The 12,446-nt window shown below is 37.9% G+C and overlaps 1 protein-coding gene across 7 annotated transcripts in view; it reads left to right on the top strand.

Moving 5' to 3' along the window:
- The window catches only part of EYA1 (EYA transcriptional coactivator and phosphatase 1), a gene marked incomplete at its 5' end in the record, with an annotated part of 152,849 nt that overhangs the window by 63,995 nt on the left and 76,408 nt on the right, over positions 1 to 12,446 (top strand). For 4 of the 7 annotated variants that reach the window (XM_080610713.1, XM_080610712.1, XM_080610709.1 and 1 more), the window contains 2 exons: positions 3,640 to 3,689; positions 5,067 to 5,194. In XM_080610713.1, coding sequence (XP_080466839.1) covers positions 3,640 to 3,689; positions 5,067 to 5,194 — 178 coding nt within the window. Of the gene's footprint in view, positions 1 to 3,639; positions 3,690 to 5,066; positions 5,195 to 7,030; positions 7,094 to 12,446 lie in introns of those variants that run through there. The other 3 variants (XM_080610711.1, XM_080610710.1, XM_080610707.1) reach the window with 2 other exon arrangements.

Below are 12,446 nucleotides of genomic sequence, written 5' to 3'. Positions count from 1 at the left end.
CTGATGGTGTAGGGCTTTTAAGGAGGCAAAGAGTGCTGCTCTAGGAAGAAGTCCTCTCTTCTCCCTCCCTCCACCCATTGCTAAAAGTGACAGATATATATATATATATATTTTATCCTAAGGAGAAACACTCTGATTTGAAAACTGCCATTGTCTTTGAAATGTGCTCCTTTAAAGTAGAACCGTGCTTTAAGAAGAAGCGTGTGTGCTGGCTGTAGTTTTCTGAGTTAACTTCTAATTTTCACTTAGAAAATTTCTTTTCAGCTGGAAAAATGTTTTAAATTATAGCCATTAAAAAAAAAAAAAAATTGCTCCTAGCAAGCAAAAATACTGTGGAAAACCTGTAATTTAGACAAGTACCTACATTTTATTTGCTTTGTGCTGCTGAAATTTAGAATCCCTTCCCATTTACAGTTTACTTTTCACAGAACATTATTAACTTTTTGGCTTCATACATGATCTTCTGTCAGATGCTTTTGATTTGTAATTTAGCAAAGTATAATAAACAGTGCAAAAGTCATGAATTTTCCTCCGCATCCTGAGCTCTGTGGTAGGGAAAATGTGATAAAATGTGTACCTTAAGTCTTGTTTGATGATCTCTCAAAGCAAGTTTGCCTTCTGGAAATAATTTCTGGGGTTGAAGAGCATGGTATTAACAGATTTAATGTGGCTATTCAATGGATTGGTGGAGTACTATGTGAGGTTTAACAAAATGAGAGAGACAAATTGAACATCAACAAAACCTACATCTGTGAAGAATTATAAATTTAATTAGGAAAAAGGCAAACTTAAAAGACCTCATTAACTAATCAGAATTTGATGTTACTGATTTAAGATTCTTAACTGGATGAATTTTAAGTAGTTTTGCTATCATTGTCCTTTTTTTCTTGCCATGTACTATGTAGTGCCCAGATTTGCAATATGTATTAAGGAGAATGATGTGAATGTTACTTACAACAATCAAATTATACGCAGTAATGTTTCTGAGGTATCAAGGAGAATGTGTATGTCATTTAGCATATAAGGCATTTCTTAGTTTAAGCAGAGTGCAGAGTATGAAGGGTGAGTGACAGCTCCTTTTTTCTCCTCTTGATTTTATTTATTTATTTATTTAATGTGCTCCTTTGGCTGGCTGGGTAAGGCCATTTCATTTTATTTTTTTTCTTTCACTTTTTGTTTGATACGTGAGTTATGTTGCAGTTATCCAGAAATCCGTTGGCAAAGTGGGAGAATATATGAGAGCAAGCACACGCCACCCAGAAATGTTTTTATTCTATGAACTGGTTGTCATAAGTGTGGTTCCTTACTATGTTGTAATTTTGTACTACACATAAAAAACTGAAAGCATGTGAAGTGTAGCATTTTGTAAACTGTAACTAATTTCACTCACATCTGTGTCTAATTGTTGTCTGCATTCGCATTCTTGAGAGTAGATTTATTTTTCCTGGACCACTCTGTGGATTCAGCTGACCAGCCTAAGTGAGGATTAGTTGTTTTAAAGTTATTTTGATTAAAGAGTCATTTTTAAATATGGTAACGTGCAACACATGGTTTAAATAATCCTTGAGACACAAAGGAATATATCTGAAGTATGTCTAATGAAAATGAAGATTGTGGATATGAACTTTCACAAATCATGGAGTGTTAGAGGACATATAAGGTATATATTTAATTCACTTTGAATGAGCTGTAGTTGTTTTGTTTTTTTTTTTTGCCCTCTCCCATGAATCTGTAAATGAAATCTCTCTCATTATACACACACATGCACGTGTACAGAAGTTATTATTGTTTTTAATTTGGGTAAATAAAATAGTGAGGATTAAATGTATTTTAGACGTTAGTGAAGAATTAATAAAACTGTAGGGTACTTTGGAAAATATCAATGAATTAAAGCATCTATTTGAAAAAGGAAGTTTTTTACTATTATAAAAGATATGTTTTTAAGGATCCTGTGCAAAAGGGAGTGAAGATAGCTCTGTAAGCAAACTTAGTTCTCACCTATAATTTTTTCCAGGTGTTTAGAAGTAGCAGCAGAAACATATCCTAAGGCACTCTGCTGCAGTTTCTGGGGTAAAGAACTGGGAAAAAAAAGATCTTTAAAACAAAATGCACAGTTCTGAATTTATCTGCTCATCTAGTTTGATTTGGCGTGCAATGATGTATTGAAAAGCATGTTATGCAGTACTTTAAGTACCCAGTTATAAAAAGATTGATGTTTTTCGGTGTGCATTATTGGATGCTTCTTGACATCATTTATAATGTTCTGCATTGCCTGGCTGCCCCTAGGAGTTGTTTACTCTTGCTAGTAGTAATTCTGTCTGTGATTAAAAATAACAAAAAAAAAAAAAACAAAACCAAAAAAAACCAAAAAAACCAACAACCAAAAAAAAAAAAACCCCTACAGACACATAAGTAGGATTTGCTTGGATGATTTTTATGGCACTTAAAATGCCTCATCTCTCTTGTCTTTGCTCTGTGATCATTTAAGAGATGTCAGTTCAGGTTGAATGGAAACGCACATGAAGGATTCTCAGTGCAGACATTAAGAGGATATATACCTTGCCTGGAGAAGCTTTTGTGTGCTTTTAAGTTAACAGCGTCTAGCAGCGGACCTTTACCTGAGTTTTATCATCTGCTGACAATCGTTACTGGGTACAGAGAAGAGTCTGTTAGCAAAGCAATGGTGTTTTTTTAATAGGATATGAAAATCTGTTACTCACCTGAGTTATAAAAGGAGTCATTTTATTAAACTGGAAAATTATTGCTGGGCTTCCCAGTGGAACCAGATTCCTTTCCTTGATGAGTGACCTCAGAGGTAAATGCTACAGCTTCCTCCTATTTATTTAGCCAGAAGTGTTCTTTCAAGTCATTTTATCAGAAATCTCATTAGCGATGGGAATTTTTACAAGTACGACTTTGTGCAATAATGTGTGGGGTTTTTATTTTAATTCACCCCAGCTGGAGATGGGCTCATTCTGGAGATAATTATGTAATACTGTTTGTCACAGATTGAAGATCTTTACCATAGGTAGATCTGCCCCTTGTTGTCCCCCCAAAAAAATTAATATCAGCCTCTCTGGCTTTCTTCACCCCTCACGTTTGGGGTGAGCTGACTTGTGGGTTCCTTGTTGCCCAGGTGCAAAGGAAGAATGGCAAAAAGCATAGAAAGAGAAAAACCAATGTGATGAGGGCAAGAAGCTGTCAAGAGTTAAGGGGATAGGAGGAAAAGATAGCTAGCAATAGCAAAAGGCAAGAGGGGTGGAGGATGGTGGGGGTCTCAGGGCTGGTGTGGCATGGTGGGGTTACCTTTGTGGGGGTGCGTGACAGCGCCGTGCCATGCCGTTCTGTGCCATGGGAGGAGTGATCCCCTCTGCAGCTGTCACGGGCCCCTGATGAATCACTATCCCGTCACTTGGCCGCCGTCCCCCGGCACGGGGAGGAGGGAGAGAGACCTGCCGGGGAAACAACAGTTGAGCTTCAATTTAAAGACAATATGCCTTTCACGGGCACTGCACCCTCCTCCTCTCCTTTTGGCTTTAAAGGACAGAGTTGTCATCCGCGGTAATATCCTTTCTTTAAATTGAGGCCTCATAGTAAAGTGGAGTAATAGAGGCTTCTGTTTGTTTCCCTCGTTTACAGGTGCAGAAGTCCCAAACCAGTTCAGATGTTGCTGTTCCGTCAAGCTGCAGGTAAGCATTTGATTGAAATTTGCTATTTTTCTGTTTTTTAACTTCAGGTGATAAGTAAATATTTATCCATGTTTTCTACATTAAGCAGATGAGTAAGTGCTCGAGCATCGCTTTTAGGTGCATGCAACCAAGTTTGTAAACCAGGAGCACGTCCACTTCTTTACTAAATTGTTTGACTTTATGTCAGATACTGACTTTTCAAACTCATTGTGATATCATCCTTCTTTATGTGTAGGTTGGTTTAGGCAATTAAATGTAAAATGAGGGATTTGTGTTTAGAGCTTGTAATAAAATCTCACTTAAAATGTGAAAGCTTCATAGCTGAAATGACACTTAGGCTTAAGGATATTTATACATTATGGTGGGAGGAATTTTTTTATATAATTTATAGTCTTTAAAAGAGCCTGAGCGTTTCTTTTAAAATGAAAAATTACTGATTCAAATGCCTTGGAGGCAGAGTAACCTGTGAAACTTCTACTGTGAGCAATTATTTAGACCGAGTACATCAAATAACATTAGCAAAAGTTTTAGGTATAAAGAAATGAAAGGTTTGAGCACTTCAATCATAAGCTTCCCCAGCGTATGTCATGGTGGCCACGGCTCTGGGCTTTTTTGTATAAGGCTGTTAGAAACACAGATCGGAAATATTCAGCTGCTTGTGTGCTTTATAAATGTGTAATTTTTGCTTTGAATCGGAATTGCTCTCTTCTTACTTTGACTAAGGGACAGCTGCAGAGATACAGCAGAGTGCTAAGGCATACTAACGCCTATATGGATCCACTGTATGTTGGTCATATCCCTTTTCAATTGGGCACGCTTTATGTAATCCACAAAGCAAACAAGTGAGCAGACATAATAATGTTTTAATGCTGCATTTGTTTCAACGGAAACAGAGGAACAATTAAGTAGTTTGCCAGAGTAAACACATACATCAGGAATATCTCATTCCCTGTCAGTAGATGATAGGTTTCCACAATTGCTTCAAGTGTTTTATTTGGTTTGGAGGCCCATTATATTGCCACTGAGTGGTAAATCTTGAAAAAGCAGAGTGTTAATTTGTTTTTAAGAGAATGTATGTCTTCATATATTAGTGATTCTGTCTTTTTACGTATCTTAAAAATACAAGGTGACACAACTGTTTAAAGTACAGTACTTCATATCTAAGATTTATTCTGTTTGCAGCTGCAAAAATAATTATGGTAACTGGTCAGTCACATTTTGGAGGGCTGCAAATGAGTTTTGCACTAGGAATGACCAAGTTAAGAGAAGCTTTTAATTTTTTTGCTGTTTTCAGGATGTTGACTAATAGCAAGCTGCATCTCATATAGGTAATTCATATTGAATATGTCACTAAAACTAGCTGCATATTATTTTCAGGTCTATGGAAATGCAGGATCTAGCCAGCCCACATAGACGACTAAGTGGTAGTAGTGAATCCCCCAGTGGTCCAAAACTTGATAACTCCCATATAAATAATAATTCCATGACACCCAATGGCACAGAAGGTGAGCCACCATTATTTTTAGTCTTTCGTATTGCATTGATGTTCTTGCAGTAAGTAAGCTACATAGAGAAAATGTGTTACTATTTTAGGTGTTCTGTGCTTATGTAATATTGTGTGGAAAGCTGATGATCAATGTTTATCAGTAGTTACTCTTATCAAGTTTCAGCAATAGCTTTCATTCCAGGTTTATGTTCCTTTCATGGAGTTTGAATGGACTGAGCAGGTAATATGTGCAGAGCTTGAAAAAAACTCCAAAAAAACCTGAAAGGGTAGTTTAGTCGTGAGGAAAAAAAAAAGAGTGTTTACAGTTGTTGTACTACAAAACTCAGTCTTTCAGAGTTTTTCACTATATGGGTATTTCATGATGTTCTTCCTTTTTTCAAGCTCCTAAGGCTATGAAAGTTTTCTCAAGTAGGCTAATAAAACTGAGTGTTGAAATTTCCTCGGGCTAGCTTGCTGCTCTGATGGAGTGGCCAAAATTCAAACAGGTGTAGTAATTCAATGGGGTAAACTGATACCTATTTTTCAAGAAGCAGTCAGGCAGTTGATAAGTTATGTGTGTTCTCAATAGAATAGTAACAGCAGAACAACCTAACAGCTTGGCCAGTAATATAATACATATATAATACATACAATAATACGTATAATGAAACACAGAAGGTTTTATATAATAAGGAGCAAAAAATACTCTTTCCTGTAACATTTCTATGGTTATAGTAGGAAAGATTGTACATGACATTTAGATAGCTATGTCTATAGAGGTTTTAATGCATTACTAGAAAAGTCACACAGGTTCAATATTTCTGTTCAGTATAAATGTATAGTTAAACAACTGTTGTAGCAAAGATAGACCTTTTTCTCCTAAGAACTGGGTCATATTAATGCTGTCAGACTGTTTAGGATTATGGACATGCGTTGCATTCTTCCAGGAAAGGCACATGTCAATCAAACAGATGTCGTCCCCCCTCAATTCCCCAAACATCTCTGTTATTCATTCTAATTGGAGTCCTCTGTAGTGGGGAGGGTTTATGGGTTATCAGATTAACAGGCATTTGTGGCAGAGTTGTGTATAGGTTACTTTTTGCTATTGCTGTAAAAGTATTGCTGCAAGCTAATTTTAAGTCATTTTGAAAAAAAAAAAAACCAAACAAAAACAAACCAAAAAACCCCAAGCTTGCTTTTTAAAGAATAAATGAAGCGCTTAATGTGTTAAGAAGTTCAAGCAAAACAATATTTCATGTCCTTAGATGAGTCTTCTTCCTTTTAAATACCCAGGTATGTTATCATATTTTAATATTAAATTATCAGGTGTATACTAGTTTTAGTATGGGATAAAATTGCTTGACCCTTTCAAATTAAAATTCCTCTAGGTCACAAAAGCGTTTGCTGTAAACTTGACCAGCTTTTGTACCTTCTGTGTTACTTGAAGGTTCTTTATTAGCATGGAAATAAGGAGTGTTGCTTGAAACACTGAAAGACACTCACCATCTGGCTCGACTTTTTGTTCTAAGTAGTTGTTGTGTGCAAGCATACACCCTGAAAAATGGGGTGCTTAATATTACTTTGACAGGAAGCAAGCTGTATGTTGTATCTAGTCATGCACTGACCTCAGGTAGCAGATAATTTTGGAAGTAGTATCCCAACTTGTAGGTGGATATCAGAGCCTATTGAAGAAAGTAAATTAAGCCATGGTAACTAATTTATCTGACACGAGAATCTTAAAGTTCACGTTTATTAATTTGGGGTGAATTCTACCCAGAAAGCTGTAACTTGCAATCTGTGTTTACCTTCTGAGTCGAAGCCAAACGGTTTTCTTTTGTTTGCAATTTTCCCTCAGGTGACATGACCCTCCTCAGCACTGCAGACTGGTTGCTAAGCCCTAGCACACAGAGCCCCGCAGGTTTGGGGGGCTGTGGTGGGTGCAGCAGGCATGGGCATTCAGCATGCGGTTTAAGATGTTGTCCAGATAGCATCCTGAGAAATAGCTTGTGCTTGGCGATTCTGGTCTAAACTTTCTAAATTGAAAATTCCTGTCTCTGATTGCTCTTAAGTGACAAATGAGGAAAAGTTTGTGAAAGAAACAGAATAATTTATTTCTGAATTAGATGTGTGCCAAGAGACAAAATTTGTGAGTGAAGCAGATGCCTAAGAATCTGAAGGTGGAATTTTTACTGTTAATCTGTTTTATCTTGAGAAAATGCTTGGTTTAGGTTCCTTGAGCTGCTAAACAGGCTTAAGAAAAACTGGAGTGAACGAAGCAAGGGTTTCATTTTTTTTTTTTAATGAAGGGTGAAGTAAAATTGTTTTTTCCAAGATTCTTGAAGCAGAATCCTGCTGAGGCACAAGTGGCAGGTTGTAAGGGTGCAGTTGTAAGGGCTTGCCAAGCACCTTTCTTAAAATGCTGCAATGTGGTTTGCTTGCTTTTTGCATGTGGAGTGGAGATGTGGGTTGCTGAACATTCACATGTTAAATATAGTATATGAAACTGGCTTCTAGTCTAGTACACACTCATGCTCATTAACATGAAAGAGCCCTCCTTTTCTGGCATAAGGGACCTTCATGTGAACAAGAAACAGGGCCTCTAGGTATTTGCATGTTATAAATATCTTGTAAAGATATGTTAAATTTGATTTGACTATGGGTGTGATTTCGGCAGGTTTCCATACCCTGAAGTGCAGGATATGTTCACTAGATGAGGGGGAGGAAAAAAAAAAACAAGGAAGAAAAAAACCGAAACCCTGTCCCAAAGTGAAATGGCCCTGTTTCAAACAAATGTTCATTAATTCCTCTAAGGCACATTTTCAGACTTGTCTCTTATTGATGTTCTGCGAGAGGATGTGGTTGGAAGATAGCTCACTGTTATTAGCTAATATTTTTAGCTTCACACTTAGTGGTAAATTTTCAAAGCACTGAATAGGGATTTAGTTGTGTGATTGAGTCTGAGTTTAATCTCTGCATGCAGCTTTAATATAATAACTCTTTGTGTGCTTAATTTCATTAAAGCAACATTCCTCTTCTCCGGGCCAGTCAGCATGGTCCTCAAACCAGTGATGGGGAAGTAACAAGGAAATTATAGACCTTGACCAGTCGGAAATTTCCCAGGATCAAATGCAAAGGAGTAACACTAAAATGTCTGGTTAAAGGCACTCAGAAAAATCAGTCCTGGCATGCCAAGGTGGTGCTGATGATGCAAATACTGCAGTATTTGACTTTTCCATGTTCTTTTTAAGTGTTTTTCCACAAAATCCCCTCCTTTGTAGGGAGCAGCAGACACTGGACATCTTTAAAATATTGGTCCTGTATGACTTGCTTGAGAAAATGTTAAAGTGAAAAAAAAAAATATATATAATTGAAGTATGGACCAAAATGTTTGTAGTCGTGCCTTATCTCTAATCTTCCTTTGTCAGAGAATTGCTGTGGTGGCTTGATACTGAAGGAGTTAAAGAAACAATAACAACAGAAGCTAATAAAATTGTCATTCATTAAGTTTTATCAGACAGCTAGTGGCTGTTCCAATAACAGTGCCCACTTTGGTAGATGTACTTCAGAGGTGAAAGGCTGAGAGTAATTAATAAATTTGAAAGGAGTAGCAAAGGTGTTTTCCATAGTGGACAACTGCATCCAGTTTCTGCCTACAGTGATCTTGCCTTTTATCTAAATAATGTAAATCAGTTCTGATGGATAACACAGTGAGAAACAGATGCCTGTGGCCCATCATGGTGATGCTTTATGCGTCTGGAATGGAAAAGAATAGATGAAGATGGGGAGAGAAGGAGCTGTGGTTTTCCAAGCAACTACTCTTCATTCATGTTAGGAGTATGGAGCTACCTCTGCCCTCATTTTTGAGTGTTCAGAAGGAAGAAGAGAAGGCATTTTCTTATCAAGCAGTAAGGGAAAATGGGTAACAAATTGAAGATCAAATTTTCAAACATACGTAGGAAAGGAAGCTTCAAAGGGAGTTGGACATCAAAATTCCTTTGGAAAAAAAAGTTCTCGCTCTTTAAGTACCTGCTGCAACATGAGAATGAGATCCCACATAAAGGCAGTCAGAACTCCCCACTACGTGACTATCTGATGGGTGGCCATTAGAAAAGTTGTTTAAAGTCTGGTGAATGTAAATCCGTCTTCAGGGTTTCAAAAGGCAGTACTGTGTAGTATGTTTGCTGTCAAGTTGCAATATTATAGAATGAAGAAAAAGTTGGTTTCAGTGTTTGGTGAAATAATGATGGAGTAAGATATTGAAACCCATAGAGAAGGTATGAGCTGGTCACTGTTATGGCACATTTTGTAGGTTTCTGTGAGTAAATTATATGTTAAGAATTCATTGTAATTCTAGCAATACTTTGTAGCACTCTTTCAGTATTGCAATCAAGCCTGAGCATGGGCAATGGATGATTTTGAATTTTGTATAAGTTATTTGTAGTTTTTAATAGTTATTCACAATTTTGTGTACTTTGGGGTACAAAGTTGCAGTAGGTGATGGCAATCAGAATGATTCTCCTTTGGGATGCCTCCATATTTAGACATCCTGAAATAATAGTGCAGTAAAGGTGAATCTAGAATTTGAATCTAGGGTGTGAGTATCAAGAACTATTGATGCTAACTTCTTTACTCAGCCCCAGAAGAGCACAAAAAGACAGTTGTGTGACTGGAGGCAAAGACTGCAGTGATTGCAGGCCCCAGACTGGTAAAAGCAACCTGGGGATCTGTAGGGGCTAGTAATAATCGTCAACCTGCTGCCACTTCTGGAGGATAAAAATCAGATACACATCACTGCCCATTTACGTGAAGTCAAGGGGCTGACTTGGATTATTTTTTCTTCTCTGCTGCTTACCTTTTTCTTCTTGCTGCATTACATTGGCTTCCTTCCAGACTTTTTGTCTTATCTGTGCTTTTATTTTCCTGCTTCCCAAGAGTCCTTCCGTCTGTTCTGAGCACATGTAGCATAATGCTCTATTATTCCTCTTTCATAGGTTTCTGGCCACTGAAATAACTTGTCTACTCCTCTGTTGGCTCAGTCCAGCAACTCATGTTGCAAGGTCTTGAGGAGGAGACTGGCTAATAAACATTTCTGTATTTATTGTCTTTTCTGTGCGTTTGTGCATCTGTTTGTGAAAGCTTCACCATTTTGTTTTCTCCCATAACATTTTCCTGAAAGGACAGACCTCATTGAAGGGAAAAGTTAATAGCAGTACTAGTTCCCACAGACATTCGAAGGAAACAAAATACTGTAAATGACAAATGACTTAAGAAAAAAAAAAGGAACATCTTGGAAGCACCGTTATTTTAATATCACTTATTTTTGCAAGCTTCTCATAACCCTTTTCACAGCACATGCTGTTCCAGACCCTGGATGAAGAGCATGGTGTTGTGGAAGCACTCTCTGAGTGTGTCTGAGGGTCCCAGAGCCCTGCTGTCACAGTGGCTTTGCACAGGCTGTGGGATGTCAAGAACCTGTAAAGATATTCACTACTTTAGTGAAAACTGTAACTGCAACACTTCATGCTAGATGCAGTGTCTCTCCAGTGGGATCAACCCATTACTCACGATCTGCATGTGTGCAGTCGTGTGACTGCACTGCGTAAGATAAAAATATCATGCACCTGGCCAGTAATACAAATGAAAAGGAAATCCAGCCCCTGCTGTCCATGTGCACCAGCAGAAACTTAGGGAACAGGAGCAGAACATCTTGATCTAAGATCACACATACATAGACAATAGAGTGCTATTTGAAAATCCTTTGCATCTTCAGAGACTTGTGAGTTGATGTTTTAGCACTTGCATTTGCATCTTGTAATCTTCAGAGGGGTTTTGCTTATCACAGGTAGATAAAACAGCATAAAACTTGGTTACACTTCAGGGTTAGCCATGTCTCCCTGGTCAATGAGGGAAGTACCTGTGCCACCTGGTTTGGTGAGGCAAGCTGAGGAGTTTGCTGCTGCTGGGTGGTGGGGAGTGCAAGCTGCTGCTATCCCACTTCATCCAGGTGAATTTGACTTTAAGTCTGACGGTCCTGGAGTTCAGACCCTGGCCAAAAGTAAAGGATATTATTTCCCACTTGTGGAAGGTCCCACCCACTTTATCATTCTGCTTCTGTCTTCATGTCTTAGTCTTGTGTCTTGTACACCTTACTAACAGAGTGGGCTTGACTTCTCCATGATGCTCTCTGTTCACTTGAAGCCCTCCAGGGTCGCAGAAATTAGCTGAAGGCAACCTTTTTTGCTATCTGTCTGGGGCTGTAACGCTATGTGGTCATTCTGTCTGGCTTTAGTTAAAGAGTACAAATATTTCACACGGATGCCTCATAAACTGTTATACGTGTACTGAGGAGTTACCATGGTCAGAGTCCCAATCAAGGATTTAAGAAGACAAAAAAAAAAAAAAAAAAGGAAAAGAAAAAAATAAAGGAAATAGGCCATAATATCTTAAAAAGGAATGTTTCTGGATTTATGCTGCCTCTTTTGTGACAGAAGAGATACAATCACCAGGTATAAATTGACGAGTGAGTGTGAAGGGGTAAGAACATTAGTTTGACCCAGATATTCTCACCTTCAGCTGCAATGAATGAAGCTATTTTAACCCATGACTATACTTGTCAGATGAATATCCAGGTTAAATCTTGATTACCAGCTACAGATACAATCAAAACCTGACTCCACCCAAGTGGTTTTGAACTTTCTTCCTTATTTTGCACTGTAGTGATGATGCCATTTCTTTGTAAATTTAAGGTTTTTACTGCTTTATGAGCAGGTTCAAGAATATTAAAGCTTTTTCAGTTGTAATGCTTAACAGAAGAGGAGAATGAGGGTCGTGGGGTAACCGTGCCTGCAGTGAAAGCTAGGTGTTAACGACAGCCTCAATACTCAGAAGTTTTGAAGCCTCCTCACATCAGTGGAGGGGACGTCAGGAAACAGTCTGGGCTTGAACTAGAATGTGCTGCTTTGAGCAGGGACTTTCTTTGAAAACAAAACATAAATTTAGACTGGAAATTACCTCGTAGTAATTACCATCTGGTAATTTCCAGACAATGAGATTCAGGAAGTATCCTCTGCTTTGAGAAACAGGAGCGAGTAAGTTTACGGGGCTTCATGCTCAGGAGCTAATGATTTGATAGTCTGATAAAAAAAGAGAATGTCCTGAATAGAAATTAGTGTAATTGAGTAACCTGTTTTATAAGTAACTTGTAGCCTTTATTACCTGTTTATATTTGCAAGATTCTTCAGTACGGAGGAGATATGGAAAATATCATCAGC

This window comes from Psittacula echo (genome assembly GCF_963264785.1).
Source record: "Psittacula echo genome assembly, chromosome: 2".
NCBI classification, from domain to species: domain Eukaryota; kingdom Metazoa; phylum Chordata; class Aves; order Psittaciformes; family Psittacidae; genus Psittacula; species Psittacula echo.
This window is presented reverse-complemented; position numbering and strand designations above follow the sequence as displayed.